This window comes from Rhineura floridana, chromosome 16 (assembly GCF_030035675.1).
Source record: "Rhineura floridana isolate rRhiFlo1 chromosome 16, rRhiFlo1.hap2, whole genome shotgun sequence".
Taxonomy (NCBI): domain Eukaryota; kingdom Metazoa; phylum Chordata; class Lepidosauria; order Squamata; family Rhineuridae; genus Rhineura; species Rhineura floridana.
Window position 1 is genome coordinate 36,355,472 of NC_084495.1, and position 16,891 is coordinate 36,372,362.

The following is a 16,891-nucleotide window of genomic DNA, read 5'->3' on the forward strand; positions in this document are numbered from 1 at the left end:
CAACATGGAAAGTTGCAGTTGTAAGGAGTGAACTGAAAGGTTATACTGGGTCTGCCCAACCTGTTGAGCTTCACCTTAAACTATCTCTCTAGAGTGCAGCCGCAATCCAGGGATATCACAAATTGGACAAAGCAGCACTGTGCTCCCTTTCCTTCATCGTTGTTTGCCATTGCCTTGATTCTCAATGATGGTTGCATGTGTGTTCTCCCACTGCTGTGCTAATTTTTCGGTGTGCTGATGTTGCTTCCCTCTTCCGCCAATGAATAGGTACCAGAGAAAAGAAGAAGTGGTGTGCACAAACTACACTAAAGAAGACGATACCTTTCGATGCGCTTTTGACTTGAAAGCAGATTGGCCTGGAACGCTCAGCATCTCCATCCAAGGCAGTTCCAGCAACATTCAGCCTGTGTGCGTATGTAATGAAAAGCGAGAACTGTACGGTAGGTTTACTTATTGTGTAGTTGATGGCCTGTTTCATGCCAATAGGTTTGAGATAGGAAATGATGTTGCAAATCGAATGGCTTTCCGGAATAATTAAAACAGCTCCCCTCCCCAGCCTTCCGGCCAGCCTTCCAAGATGTCGGGTGAGTTCTCGGCAGCTCTGTATCATATTGACAAACTCTCATTTATTACCACCCAATTAGCCTTACTAGTAGCTACACTCTTATCAGCAAACTCTTTCTGAGTCATTATAGATGACTCCGTCTGCCGAATAAGCAAACCGGTTGCTTATTAAAGTTCCCTGGAATTCCTTCTGAAGACTTATTAACGGCGTGGAGCGATAGTATTTGCTTTTTTTCTCAAAAACCCTCAACTTTTGATCAAATGAACAACTACCTACAAACTAAAGAATTAATGTGATATACTGACTCATAATTTACATATTATACTGTAAATATTTTATGCTTTGAACCAAGCTACAGATAGACTTGAAAGCACAAAGTTTGCAGGTGATAAAGAAGTTAAAGGGATACTTACTCCATTTAGATCCTTGACAAGATGTTTGTAGACCTCTGCAAGACCTGACTAATAGCGAAGCTGAGAGACTTGAGTGATCTTGAACTTTTGGTTCTGTAAAAAAGTAAAACAGTAACTCTGTACTGACCTGAATTTTTGTGAAATGGTCCTCACTGGGAGAAATTATCAAGAACTAGGGCTTATGCTGAACTTAGATTTAGCATGTCCCCCTGCCAGAGTAAAACAGACCAAAATAACTAAGTATTTCCAGCAGGAGAATGAATTGGACCCACCTGAGCGCAATCAAGCTACTATTGAAGGTACAGACGACGAGGGGATTAACAAAGATATCAACGAATGGACTATTAATAAGCTTCCTCTGGAGGGTCTACAAATTTATCAGGAGGCTCAATTTAGCGCAAGAACTGGCAGGCGTAATGAATGAAGAGGCACTACTAAAGTCATTCTACTCTGATAATGAGCTAGATTTTATACTTCCAAGTGAACATAGTTCGATGCCACCTCTTGAATCTTCATCCTGCTACCTTAAGAATACTAGCTGGCAGCAGGAAAACAAGTCCTCCCATGTAGACTTTAAGAACCTAAGTTGTCCAATTACCCGACCTATCATCCCGAACGAAAACTGGTGCCAAGCGATGACTCAGTCTATGCACCAAATATCTAATTTTGTGGCAGAATCCAACTCATTACTAACAACCCTTACAACTCTCATCACCAGTTTAGTGAGACAGCTTAACCCCGATCAAAAAAATTCGGAGTCTATTGCCATCCAGTCATCCTGACATGGAAAACAACAGATACAAGCTGAAACTCATCCTTCAGTGACAAAAATGACGTATGCCGCTAAACCAATTACTAAGCAATCGAAAAAGAGTAAAAATCTCAAAACCTCGCGAGTCCGCAAGAAATGCTATATGAATTTTGGGAAATTATTTAACCTCCTGGAACCCTCAAAAACTACATCGGAAAAGAACAAGCCAAAGAGGAAAAGAAAACTGAAGAAACGTAAGCTTTAAAACCACCAGCTGTGCAAACTCCAATCAGATTATTTCATCTACGACAACTACTGATCAGTCCCAACAGGATATTAAACATAACTCAGAAGTGTCGTCCAATATTTTACATGCTAATGTTGAGAATCGAAATCGATCTCTCCTAGTGGATGAGGATAATACACACCTCATTTTTACTAAGACCAACCAAAATATATGGAAACTGATTCGAAACCAAAATAAACTGGCTATATTAAATTACCCTAAACTCAGAGGACTGATCTCTCAAAATGATAGGAGACACCATCTACTGAAAACTCTCTCCAATTTAACATCAGGCTTTCTACATAGCATGGATATAGCTAACATCGAGTACTTATTCTACAACTACATTAATGCTACAGCCATTATAACTTTTCATGAGCCTGAGAAAGCAAAATTACTTCTTGATCATAAATCATCATTATTATCCCACAACCTCATTGTTAAGAGGGTTTTCGATAATGTAGCTGAACCGTGGAAACTGCTGAACTATCATAATAGTTGTTCGATCTATTGCGATCCCCTAAAATTAGGGTCTCCGAAGGAACGCAAAGGAGTAGCCCAACAACTAAGGTCCTGTCCTTCGGTGGTTTTGAAACCCGCCCTTGTTACATCGATAGAAGCCCGTGATATCCAGGCCTCCTCTAATGAGATAACCGCCGTTGAAAGACAATTCCTGCCGGAAGAACTTGTTTTACTCGAAACGTATGCTAAGCTTATGGAGAAGGATCAAAAAGAAATTGAAGATAAAATAGATATGCTAAGTGCTGCCTTAAAGGATTTAAGATCGGAAAACGCGAAGATGGTAAGAAATTTGCCTAGTGTCTCTGAGGAGATGGAAAGTGTCTCATCACCCAATAGTATGGCGCTCCAAAAACCCCTCTGTGTCAAACCTTTTGAATATGATCCTGTACAACCTAGAACCTTGATCTTTTCACAAGCCACAGGATCTGATGTCACCCTGACACATGTTTCGTCTGAAAATATCTGACAAAGATCGAATTCAACTGTTGATACATTGAAGCTTCTCTCCTGGAATATTGCAGGATGGAGAACTATAAATGATGATCCTGCATGCATCTCTTTTTTAAAACAATATCATATTCTATTCCTGCAAGAAACCTGGATGATGAATGATTTTGGGATTGATGGCTTCTCGGCCTATCAGCTGTTGGCGACCCCCAGTACCAACGGTGGCCGCCCTAAGGGTGGTATTTCTTTCTTTATTTCAACAGCATTACAAGTCACTACTTCAATTGTGAATCCATTGCCTGATTTAGCATCAGCTGTAGTTATAAGATCGTTACATCGTTCTTTACTTCTGGTGAACGTCTATTTGCCCCCTTCGAAGGATAAATCAAATGCCACTACTAAGATTGCTAATTTAGAAAAGTACCTACTGAATCTAACCCTACTTTATCCCACGGCAATGTTAGTTTTATTAGGCGATTTCAATGCTAGAATGGGGCCATCAGATGAGGCCTTATTCGCCAAATTTCATCAGGTTGTCCCTTATATAGATGACTTTGACGAGTTCCCCGTTAGACAATCAAAGGATTTAGGCATAACTTTTGCTGGTTTCTGTCTAGTAAATATGATTATTAGATTGAATTTAGTCTTACTTAATGGAAGAACCATTGGCGATACAGAAGGAGAATTCACCTTCTTATCATCTAGAGGTGCATCAGTGATAGATCTAGGGATTGTTTCCCACGAACTATACCATTCAATCACCTTCTTTAAATGTACTGAAAGACCGGAAAGTGACCATTCACCTATTGAATTGGACATAACTTGGGACTCCCTTTTACAAATCGCACCCCAGACTTTTGACAAATCAGCTTATGAATTTCATCCTAAAAGGGTAAAGTGGATGCCTAGGCTTGAGAGGGAACTGAATGATAGACTTTCTGCCTTAGAAATACTTGCATTAAAAGATCAGATACTTACATCTACTAATCCTTCAATTTCCTATCAATGTTTTCTCCAATTATCAAATATGCTGCAATCGTTACTTTTAACTATTCCCAAAACTAAGACTCAAAGTAGAACCTTCAACTCTAAGCCGTGGTTTGATAAGGAGTGCGTGGATGGAAAAAAGTTATTAATAGCCAGATTTAAGGCATATAAGACGATGCGTACTCCTGATACATTCCAAGCTTACTGTAATGAAAATTTTTTAAAAAAATATTTGATAAAACAAAAAAAGAAAACAAGCCTTCATGAAATCTGGTATCGACTTTCGCATGCCTCACGATTGAAAAATTCTAAACTGTTCTGGGAAATTATTGTGAACAACTGGCCAAAACCTCATTTTAATATGGGCTGTTATGTTCAACCAAGTGTCTGGGAGAAATACTTCCTTAAGCTATTCGACCAGAATCAAAGCTTAGTAGTCTCTATAGATCTGCCAACCGATATCCCTGAATGGGACCCGGTTGGCGCTAAAGAGATTGCAGAACTTATAGCTAAATTAAAAGTTAACAAGGCACCAGGTGCAGATAGTATACCAGCTGAAGTGTTCAAATCTAATGTTCAATGGTGGGCCCCTCTACTGGCGGCACTATTTACACACATTGATCATTCCATGAAAATACCCAGGGATTGGGGAACAGCTATAATCATCCCAATCCATAAAAAGGGCTCGCTCCAGGATCCAGCTAACTTCAGACCCATTAGCTTACTGAATACTGTCAGTAAACTTTACTCAGCACATCTCTATGAGAAATTAAAGTCTTGGGTGGAGCAAAATGATATTCTAGCCCCTGAGCAAGCTGGCTTCCGTGCTGGTCGTTCAACTCTGGACCATGCATTGGTGCTTCAGCATTTGGTTGACAAGTACAAGGGCAGATCTGGGAGTTCGCTGTATACAGCATTTATTGACCTGAAAACAGCTTTCAATACCATCTCAAGGGAAAGATTATGGCACAAACTTGCTAATACTAATATCGACTTACACTTTCATTAATCCGGGGCTTATATGATAACACGTACTTACGTGTTCGATGCAACCATATGGGTCAACTGACTAACCCCATTCCCACCTATAAGGGGGTAAAGCAGGGTTGCATATTGGCCCCATTATTGTTTAACATTTATATTAATTCTATCATTTATCAGATGTATCCAATTGTTTCACACTCCCCTAAATTAACAGAAATTCCGAGACCCATTCTATTATATGCCGACGATATTTTGCTTATTTCTCGAACATCGGTAGGATTGAGGAGACTGTTGGCTGGGGTGGCTGCCTTCTGTTCTGAGGAATCCCTAACAATAAATCATGGGAAAACTAAGATAATGATTTTTACCAATAGAAGGATTAGACGTGTGGAGAATCAACGGACATACCGTTGATCAGGTAAAAGCATTTAAATATCTAGGGCTGACTTTTCAATCTAATGGCTCATGGTCCTTACACACGAAATTAGCCATCCTAAACGCAAAAAGAACCATCAAAGCGTTACTATCCTTTTATTATAATAAAGGGGGCCAACTCCCTATACCAGCCATTAATATTTTTAGAACTAAAATAATCCCTCAATTACTTTATGGGTCCCAAGTTACAACCTCCACAAATTTTGAGCAATTGGAGCTGTTCAAAATACTTTTCTCAGATCAATTTTTGCTGTCCCTACTTGCGTCCCTAGTTTTATTTTGCGAATGGAAGCGGGTTTATCATCCCTAGAGGCGCAGATTTGGTGCCTTAGAATCAGTCTTTGGCTTAAGCTGATTTTTAGCCCTATAGGCCTTGCACCTTATATCCTGCGGGATCGATTTCATTCATCATGGGAATTGATGATTACTAATAAAATAACATCTTTAGGATTTTCAATCCCTGCTATCCTAGCTATGGGCTTTTTAAAAGCCAAAGAACTAGCTCTCCAGAGAATTAAAGATCTGGATCTCCAACAGCATTTTGTTCTGATTAGGAATCATATTTTTAACATCAACCCTCAGCTCCCAATGCCATATCTTTCTAATTTAGTTATACCTAAATATCGGAGGGCATTTGTGTGGGCAAGGTTAAATTGCCTACCAAATGCGTTTCTGATGGGCAGATATAACAAAACACCTTATAGTGATCGAATATGCCCTTGTAACGTTGGAAAGCCCGAATCGTTAATTCATGTTTTTCTGCACTGTCCTTTTTATCACAAATCTAGGAACCGTTTGATTAAGCCTATAATTACCTCCCTACCAGGTAGAAGCGAGGCTTTTTATTTTAAATACCTCCTTGCCGACCAATCTGCTAATATCACTCAATCTGTAGCAAAATTTTGCACTGCAACCATTTCTATTAGGAAAAGTATAACTATGTCTTCCTAAAAACAGCATTGGTGTATAATATATTAAAAATTAAATATCCTTGCTTCTATCTCTATAGATACTGTATACGGTAACCAAATTTTGTGATTTTACTTTTTTCCCATATTAATCTTATATTAACTTTTAATTTTTTTGTTTTAATTATGTTTTAATCGCTTTTTGTATGATTGTATGACTGTATGTTTTATATTTGTACTATTGGTCTAAGACTGTAATAAACATCTGATTGATTGAGAGCCCCCCTCCCCATTTAAAAAGGCCATAGGTTGCTTCTGAAAGACTCTGAAGCCTGAGAGGTGGCCACTCTCCACTGGGTATTCCAGACCTTGGAGAAAGGAGGGGGGGGACACCAAGAGCACAGGCCTAACTCTGCACACAGTTAGTAAACTGAGAAGGGTGTTCCTTATTTTTAAGATCCTGATGGAACGTAGTGGCAGAGATGATCTTTCAGTTGCATTGGGCTCAAACTATTTATAGATCATTGGCACTAGCTTGCATTTGCCCCCCCCCAAAAAAAAATTAGAAGGACAGGCAATGGAACTCTGGAATGATGGATTCTTCCAGAGGCTCCAGCTTACTCTGCCTTAACTCCCAAGACATGATCCTAAGGCCCCCACAATGCAGCAGCCTTGCTGAAGCTAAGCCGGTTTGGGTCTAGCCTGGTTGGTGAGACTGGGAATCTTACGTACACCACTTTGAGTTCCTTGGAAGAAAAGTGGAATGGAAATGTAATAAAACAGTGCTCAAGTAGCCAGGAAGTTTAAAAAATAAAATAAACATGGAGCAGGAGGATCATCCCAAATAAAGGCAGGTTCCCCTGCATCTGATTTGAGGGAGTTACTGGGACATTTATCCGGTTAGGAGGAAAATGCTTAAGATAAAATGAATAAAAGGCTAAGGCTCGGGTGAAACTGAGTGAGTATTAGAAGTACGTACATTAGAAGGCCCCATGGGGAAGGCACTCAGGAGCAGAACACCTGCATCTCCAGGTAGAGTTGGGAAAGTCTCCTGCCTGAAATGCTGGAGAGCTGCTGCCAATCAGTGAGTAGACAATATCAAGGTAGATGGACCCAATGGTTTGACTCAGTATGAGGCAGTCTGCTATATTCCTATTCTTGAAAAGAAGCTGAAGTAGGGGCAAGATTTTCCACAAGTCTTCAGGGTCCTGGAAAGCCCCACCAAATCTGCATGGCATGCATAACCACACAAGAACCACACAAGAAGACGGCTTGTTACTGGTTGGGAAGGAGCAATGAGCATGTAAGCACAAGGGAGAAGAGGATGATCCCTGCAGTTGAGAGGAGTCCAGTACTGCTTGCCTCCCTATCAGTATGTTGAAAGCGGCAAGCCTTCCCTGCTCTGACCTACAGGATGTGGGTCATCCTGCTAGAGCCCAGGAAGATCTTTTCTCCTGACCCCCAGAAATGGCCTGCGCTGCAGGTTGTGTTTCCCCTCACTCGATGGTATTCTTTATTTGGTTTGCACTTTTTAGAAAATGTTTGGAGAGTGTTTTATTTTACAGCTCACAAATATGTCACCATTAAGTTAATGTTGGATTTAAAAATATTTAATTGGGGTTTATCTTGGTTTTTTTGCTTTAGAGTTTCCAATAAAACTTGATCCTCCATCAATTGTAAATATCACAAAGAGCAACAACGGAGTTAAGCTACAATGGACTCCTTCAATATTTAAGAGCATATGCTATGCAGTAAACATTAGTAATGATGAATTTAACAGAACAGAAGTAAGTAGCTCCTATATCTAATTTACAACAGAACATCTACTTTTAAAAACAGCTTTTTGAAGGCTGACAGATTTCATATAACACAAATATCTGGGCATTGGATGTACAGGTGTTAACAACACCTGTACATCCAATGCTGGGATGTTTGTGCTATTCTCAACACTGCTTTATGAATGGCCACTGTGCTTGTTTTACAAACATTTAAGCTACAGGTCAGCCTGTGTTTTTTCATTTCCCTCTGACATCAATGTTTACATTTCCCCCCTCTATACTTGTGTACACTCATCTGAGGATAACACTTCTTGTGTCAGTGAATTGGTCTTTGGTCCATGAAAGTTATGCCATAATAACTTAGTTGTGGTCTTTAAGGTGACACAACTGTTTTTACTGCAATAGACTAAAGCGACTATTCTTCTGGAAACGATTTTTAAAAGTTAAATTGATCTAATGTGACTGATCTCTTTCCAGTGAATGTTGAGAGTGAAGCAGCAGCGATTTTAATTGTGCTGTGCTATGCCCACCCATGGCAGCCATTTTGTCTTATACCATGCCGCTATGGCAGCCATTCTGTGACTGGCGCCCTCAGCACTCTCTCAAATTGTGAAATGCGCCCCCTGGTCCAAAAAGGTTGGTGACCCCTGACCAGCTCCATATTCTACCTTGGAGTGGGAGAACATCCTGTAAAGGATTGATCCACCTATTCATCTCTGAAGGCTCCACCAGTGGGGAGAAACCCTTCTAAGTTTTAACCAAGCTACAATATCTATTAAAAGTGTGTTGAAATAATTTATATTGAAAGTATATCACACAAAAAAAGAAGGTAACTTGATTAAAAAAATCCAACTGAGCTCACACATTGTGTGAGAAAATAACCTTTTTGTTTCTATTTTGTATGAATTTCAGAACAAGTTCATACAAAACAGAATCTGTAATTTTGTCCATGGCAGCCCCTTCGTTGAGTGGGGTCAAGATAGCTTCTTATCTCCAAGGAATGTTTATGGTAAACCCAGTGTTTGTTGCCCCTTAGAGTTGCAGGACATCCTGCAAAGGGATGCCTACGGGCGGGGTTGCCCCATTCCTGAAACACTCACAGTTAAGTCCATTGTTCCATTTTCAAGCAAGCTGTCCGCTGATATGGATTTGTTCAATTTCTTGGGCAGGGATCCTGTCTCACAGAAGGGAGCCAGAATATGGATTTGCTGCCACAAAGGCAAGCAGAGAATACTTGTTTTGTATTATTATAGTATACCTGTCAGAAATTTCATATGAGAAATCCTTTTCAATAAAAAGTGTTTTTTAAAAGCTCCTGTTTGCTTTAAATCTGTAAAACAGTGGTAGATGACAACAAGGATTTCCCTTTTTTTAAAAAAGATTTACAGGACCGTTACTGAAGCATCAATCCCTCTCCAGCCCAAATTACGTCACACTTTCCGGGTGAAAGCCATTTTCTTTTCCTTGTCTGGCAACTGTACAGAAGGACTGTGGAGTGATTGGAGCAAAGCCGTAGAGTGGGGTGAGGAGAATCTCTGTAAGTATCTTTGTAATGGACTAACTGCCTGAATTGACCCTGCGGAACTGACTGTATGAACCGAATCAAAGGAGCCAATTGCCCGAATAGACCTTATAATGAATTAACTGCCTGGATTGGATTTTAAATTGAAATAGTTGTTTGAACTGATTATTACTTTAATTAACTTTGTGGAACCATTCTATTTTACATTCCTGAGTTTTCATTTAGTTTTGAGGACCTATTTAATCTGATACTGAAATATTATGTAAGATTTTTTCTTTAATCCCTTGTCTTGAATATTAGTAAGTAGACTTGAACACCAAAACAGCAGTTAGAGCTATCATGGCTGTATCCCAGAACTCCAGCATATCTTGATGCTAGTGTCTTCACCCAGTGTTTATCAGGAGTAGGCCAGCAACCCCCAGTGAGCTTGGACCACTCTCAGGTGAGCCTCGGTGCACAGCCTGCCCAATACCACCTTGTTGATCTGCTCAGCCCTCTAGCTGTGCCTTTTGGATGAACCAGCACCAGCAACTCCTTACATGCTGAGAAAAGGTGGCCACGAGACAGAGAAGTTGGCGGGGAGGGAAGGAAGGTCCCCCTTCTCTGAGTGGAAAAGGTCAGATGACGTGTTAAAGAAAATCAAAATGAGATAAAACGGCAATATTTATTAAGTACATAAACAAACTGGGAATGGAAAGGAAGGGGATAAGAGAGAAAGCAGTTATAGTTGAAAGAAAATGTTAAAGGACCTTTTTAGCCCAGCCAGCCAGATCTTCATCTCCCCCACCCCTGCTGGCCAACTTTGACAGTTGGGGGGGGGCATCCACCGATCAGTCATCTCGCATGATAATATCAGGTGATTGTTAGGTGGGTGGTCCCACCCACCTGTCAGAGGTGACTCATGGGATGGGTTGGGCGTCTGCTTTGCCAGCACATTCTCCACAAGGAGCGCCCTGGCAAAGCAGTATCTATCAGGATTCAACCCTCCACTCACCAGCTGATGAGCTGAGGGTTCAATCCTGCTTTCTTAGTGCATTCCCCACCAGATTCCTTACCCCTGACTTAAACCTCCAGAACAGCAAATTCTGGCTAAAATGAGGAGCTTGAATCACAACACCTGCTGAGCCAATGTCTGTACTGAGTTTGAGGAAAGCTGAGCTATGGAACTCATTGTTGCAAGGAAAAGGTATTGGCAAATAATTTATCAATCTCCAAATGTGAATTAGGTATCAGGAGAAATATCAGTAATTGCCAGCTGAATATGCCATACTCTGCCTCCATTTGCCACCATTTTGTGATAGGTTTTGCCCTTACCATTTTATATAACTGGTGGACCTCAGTAATTTTCAAGCATCTCAAGTGGGCCCTGTGGGGAGAAAGTTTCTGAATACCTCTGTCTTAACCTTCCATGCTTAGAAGATTTTAATGAGCTTACAGGACGGACATCTTCGCCTAGGACTTGGCTCATAGCAGGAATGTATATTGTTTGTGCCAGAAATCCAAACTCTGTGCCGTGATACCCCAAATTTTGCAATCTTCAACTGTCTTTCCTGTTTCCAAACTGATTTGGGGGGTGGAGGAAGCAACTTTAGGTCACTCTGTCATAGTTTTTTAGATTTCTAAACAGAAATCAAGTGCCTGACTGCTTCTTGTTCTTTGTTTTCAGACGACAATAGTATGTTTTCAGTTCTTCTATACATTCTCATTCCGTTATGTGTAGCAATCCTGACTATCATTGTTCTCATTTACCTGAAGAGGTAAGTGACTGATTAAAGACTTTTATTTGAGCCTTTTGTGTACAGTATGTATAGTTTCAAGAGTAGTTCCTCCTAATGTTCAATCCTTCCTTTTAACATGTAGAGCTGATGGGCACAGCATTCATCTGAAATTCCACTTCTGTTACTGAAGAAAGCAGAAGGGTTTAAACATGGACAGATCACCGCTTGCTGAGATTTAGACTTACAGCGTCTCTTTCCCTCTGCAAAGGTGGAGGATCTATTAAGTTGATCCGCTCCCGGAGCCGGATGGATCCTGTAGGTTTTCAGAGGGCTCTGGGAGATTTTCCGGCTGATAGGACTGGTGCTCCTGTCAAGGCCCTGGTCGCACTGTGGAATACAGAAATGACCCGGGCTATTGACACGATCGCTCCCGTGCGTCCCCTTCGCTGTAGAGCTCATACAGCTCCGTGGTATACCCCGGAGCTGAGAGCGATGAAACATGAGAGGAGGAGGCTGGAGTGCAGATGGAGGAAAACTCCCAGTGGATACAATCATGCCTTGGTAAGTGCCACCAATAAGTTGTATACAAAAGCGGTAAGGACAGCAAAGAAGCTTTATTTTGCTGCCTCTATTAGATCATCTTTAAGCCGCCCAGCGGAGCTTTTTAAAGTCGTGCGAGGGCTCTTACACTCTGGCCCCCATGATACTATGGAAACATCTGAGACCCGCTGTAATGAAATTGCTGGACACTTTCAAGATAAGATTGCATGTATCCGCAGGGACCTTGACTCTGATGTTGTGACAGATGAATCCATTGAAGTGTCCGGAGCACGGCCTTGTCTTTCTTTATTGGATGAGTTTCAGTTGGTGCAGCTCGAGGAAGTGGACAAGGTGCTTGGAATGGTTCGGGCGACCACGTCTGTTCTGGATCCTTGCCCATCTTGGCTAGTGAAAGCTGGCAGGGCTGGAACCACCGGTTGGGCCAAGGAGGTGGTTAATGCCTCCTTGAGGGAGGGAGTGGTCCCTGGTAGCCTCAAGGAGGCAGTAGTGAGACCTCTTTTAAAGAAACCCTCCTTGGACCCAGATAATTTAAACAACTATAGACCGGTGGCGAATGTCCCTTTTCTGGGCAAGGTTTTGGAGCGGGTGGTTGCCAGCCAACTCCAGGCGCTCTTGGATGAAACCGATTATCTAGATCCGTTTCAATCCGGTTTCAGGCCCAGTTTTGGCACCGAAACAGCCTTGGTCGCCCTGTATGATGACCTGTGTCGGGAGAGGGACAGGGGGAGTGTGACTCTGTTGATTCTCCTTGATCTCTCAGCGGCGTTTGATACCATCGACCATGGTATCCTTCTGAGGAGACTCGCGGAGTTGGGTGTCGGGGGCACTGCTTGGCAGTGGTTCCGCTCCTACTTCGCGGATCGTCACCAGAAGGTAGTGCTTGGGGAACATCACTCGACACCATGGACTCTCCATTGCGGAGTCCCTCAGGGGTCGGTTTTGTCCCCCATGCTTTTCAACATCTACATGCAGCCGCTGGGTGCAGTCATCAGGAGTTTTGGAGTGCATTGCCATCAGTATGCTGATGACACGCAGCTCTATTTCTCCTTTTCATCTTCTTCAGGTGAGTCTGTTGATGTGCTGAACCGTTGCCTGACCGCGATAATGGACTGGATGAGAGCTAATAAACTGAGACTCAATCCAGACAAGACCGAGACATTGTTGGTGAATGCCTTCCCTGCTCAGATGGTGGATGTTAACCCTGTTCTGGATGGGGGTTACACTCCCCCTGAAGGAACAGGTACGTAGTTTCGGGGTTCTTCTCGACTCTTCCCTGTCTCTCGAGGCCCAAGTGGCCTTGGCGGCACGGAATGCATTTTACCATCTTCGTCTGGTAGCCCAACTACGCCCCTATCTGGACAGGGACGACCTCGCCTCCGTTGTTCACGCTCTGGTAACTTCAAGATTGGATTACTGTAATGCGCTCTACGTAGGGCTGCCCCTGAAGACAATTCGGAAGCTTCAGCTGGTGCAGAACGCAGCTGCCAGACTACTGACGAGGACCAGTCGGTCTTCGCATATAACACCTGTCTTGGCGCGTCTGCACTGGCTTCCTATTTGCTTCCGGGCGAGATTCAAGGTGCTGGTTCTTACCTATAAAGCCTTACACGGCGTGGGACCTCAATACCTTGTGGAACGCCTCTCTCGATACAAACCTACCCGTTCACTTCGTTCAGAATCTAAGGCCCTCCTCCGGGTACCAACCCATCGGGAAGCCCGGAGGGTGGTTACTAGATCTAGGGCCTTTTCTGTGGTGGCCCCTGAGTTGTGGAACAGCCTCCCCGAAGAGGTACGCCTGGCGCCTACACTTTTATCTTTTCGGCGCCAGGTAAAGACCTTTTTATGCTCCCAGGCATTTTAATTTTCTTAACCATTTTAATCTTTTAATCCGTATTTTTAATTTTTGTCGTATTATGTTTTTGTAGTGTTTTTTGTTGTTTGTTTTTATATGTTTTTATGATTTTTATTATGATATATTGTATTTTATCTTGTTTGTTCACCGCCCTGAGAGCTATTCTGCTAAGGGCGGTATATAAATTGAAATAATAAATAAATAAATAAATAAATAAAATTTACTTATTTTTATATATAATTACTTAGTGTTTGACAGTATCCTTCTAGAATCCAGAGCGTTGAGTGTTTTGAGGAAAGCAGGATCAAACTGTGGTTCCCTTTCCCTGTGAAATGTTTCATGGAGCATGTTGCAGAGTGTGAAATAGGGGAGCTGATTGTTCTGGCATGCTGCATTTTACATAAATAAACTCTGAGAACAACTTTGAGTGAGTTAAACCAAATCTGATATCTAGACCTCCTTAACATTTTTCTTTCTTTCATTTTATGTTCTGAAGAATTAAACTGTTGATTCTTCCTACAATCCCTGAGCCTGGAAAGTTTGTGAAACAATTGTTTGAAGAGCATAGTGAAGATCTTCAAGTGAGTATTGGCCTCTCAAATTTCCATTGGTGTCTCAAAAGCCAACCTGATGAGAGGGTTAGAGAAGCACAGCCTCAAAATAATCCATTATTTTAAGATGTAGCAAAGGGTTCTGGTTTATTTGTTTACTTATTAATTGATTTATATCCTGTCCTTCCTCCCAGCAGGAGCCCAGGGCGGTTTCTCCTTGAAGGAACTTTATGGAGTTGTCCATGAGGAAGATCTATACTACTTAAAATGTGTTACACAATAGATTACTTTTTGAAGTCTCCTCCATTTTTATTCCTTTCTTGCATTCCTTTTTACATTCCTAAGAAAAAGGTGTTTCAAGACACTTCTGTTTCTGTCTTTTGTTCCTAGAAACCTCCCCCAGAAGACCCAATCAAGGATGAGCAAACCCATTTGTTGGTATTCGTACAGACTTCTGGTAATGAGAACTGAGGAAGCCAGGTGGCTGCCTTTACATCAAATGACTTTTGAATGTAAATCAAATACTTTTGGCACAGGGACTGGTGCTCCTAGCTGCTAAGGATAATCTCTTGGCAATGCCCAGTTGTGTACAGCATTCCTTCCCAGGCATCTCTTGGCTAATCTGTTATAGACCACTTAGAGACTTTTAAAAATATTCAGTGTTTTATAAATGCTCTAGAAAAATAATACAAAAGCATCTTGTTGGATGCAGCAGGCAACAGAAATCAAATGGCCTGCCTCACCTGACTGTATCATCAAACAAAAAATGTGGACATCAATCCCTGTATTGGCTTTTGTGAAGCAGCATTTGCTCTGGAGGACTCCCTGTTTTCATCAGGGTCCCCCCCCCCCGAACAGCAGGAATATTCACAAGAGATCTAGCAAGGCTTGTATTTTTATCTAGTCAAACTTTGTTATAGTAAGCTTTTGCAAGTTAAAGTCAAGGTAATAATTGCAGTCACACATTTGAAGTATATAGAAAACTCTGTTATGTCCTTTGATGCCATTTTCACACCTTTATTCACTCACTTGGATGACTAAAAATAAGTGTTTCCACTATGGAAAAGAAAGTTTAGCACAGTACATTTTCATGACCGAGGAATGGATTTTTTTCTGAAGCTTTCTGGCTAACCTGGGAACAGACTCAACTGAGCATAAATGGAGGATAAGGCCAGCAATGTCTACTAGCCACGATGCCTAGCTCTCTCTCGGATAGAAAAATGGCGAACACAGAACGCAAGAGACAGTAGTCATAGCCTCTGTTTCTTTGTGAGGCTGTTAGAAGCTGAACCTTTGCTCGCCCGGTCTTCATGAGGTTTACTGGGCAACCCGTCAAACTGAAACAAAACGAAAAGCAGTAAGAAAGGGAGTGGAAGACTCGGCTGCTGTTTCGGGATTTCTTTGAACAATTGACAAGAGAGAGATAGCGAGCAAGTGTTGGTGTGAACTCTGCCTGCGCTGCTTCCCCACTTGTTTCTTGTTGCTTCTTCCCTACTGGGAAGAAAGGACTATATTTAATACAGTGGTTGTAGTTGCAGTTTAGGCTCTGTCTGCAGAATAATTCCTGCATACTTTTGGAGCTGTACCGATGGAAACCCTGCCTGCTTACTGGGTATCAACTTCATCCACCTGGGACTGCAAGGGAAGGAGACCAGCTGCTGGCTACAAACTTGCCAGAAGGCTAAGGCAGTTGAGACAAGGAGCTGCAACCGGTGGAGCATGCTGCCTGCTTGTTGAATATCAACGCCATCGACTTGGTCCACCTGGGACTGCAAGGGGCAACTGTCGTCGTTCGGTGCCTTCTGGCTAGACCAGTGTCAGCTTTTACTTTGGGTTTCTTTTACCTTTTTTAGATTTCTACCCTTTCCTTTATTTTTTACAGATTAAATTTGTTTACTTTGGTTTTTCTTCCCTCTTTGTTTTTTTCTTTCCTTGGAGTGGGAGGGATCTGTGGTGACTATGAGAGGTAAGAAAAGACGCAGTTCCCTTAGTGATCTGGTGTCTGAACCACATTTCACGCAGTGCAGAATCAATGAATTTCTATCTCCCAGAACAACCCAAGCAGACAATTTGGCCTTTACTGACCCAGTTACAAAAAGGTCTCAGCACTTGCTGAGGCCAAAGACCCTTCCCCTGATACTCAAGAAGCGTCTTTCTCACCTTTTCATGATAAGATTATGGCTGGGCCCACTCCCCCTGACTCATCTTTTTGAACTCATGGCAAATCAATGTCTCCTAGTGGCCAATACAACACAAAGTATTTATTCCAAACTAGGAGATATAGCAGGTATTTTAAATCAGTTAGTTGCTCTTACTTCAAGTAGAAGCTTAGACCTTGGGAACCAGCTTTCTGTACCGATTGAGAAAGCCACTTCAGCTGTTTCTCCTCAACATAACGTCTCTGTTGGTCATATCTCTAAAGTAAAGAATGGACAATTCATTGGGGGCACAGGATACCATTTGGTCCTACAGTCATACCAAGTTGCTTTAAATATCAGGCCCTTTAAGGGAGGCATGCCACGCTGGGATACAGGCCAGCTGGTTAAACATCATTTAAGGCAATTATTTGGAATCAGATTCATAGATCTGAGAGCAGTAGAATTGCTGTCTG

At 41.9% G+C, this 16,891-nt stretch overlaps 1 protein-coding gene across 1 annotated transcript in view; it reads left to right on the forward strand.

The window, feature by feature from the left end:
- IL13RA1 (interleukin 13 receptor subunit alpha 1) overlaps nt 1-16,181 on the forward strand; it is a 32,179-nt gene extending 15,998 nt beyond the window's left edge. The window contains exons 6-11 of the mRNA XM_061599065.1: nt 268-440; nt 7,943-8,085; nt 9,457-9,613; nt 11,265-11,355; nt 14,226-14,310; nt 14,671-16,181. Of these exons, the coding sequence (XP_061455049.1) occupies nt 268-440; nt 7,943-8,085; nt 9,457-9,613; nt 11,265-11,355; nt 14,226-14,310; nt 14,671-14,751 (730 nt within the window). The 3' untranslated portion in view covers nt 14,752-16,181. The remainder of the gene's footprint in view (nt 1-267; nt 441-7,942; nt 8,086-9,456; nt 9,614-11,264; nt 11,356-14,225; nt 14,311-14,670) is intronic.
- The last annotated feature ends 710 nt before the right edge of the window (nt 16,182-16,891 follow it).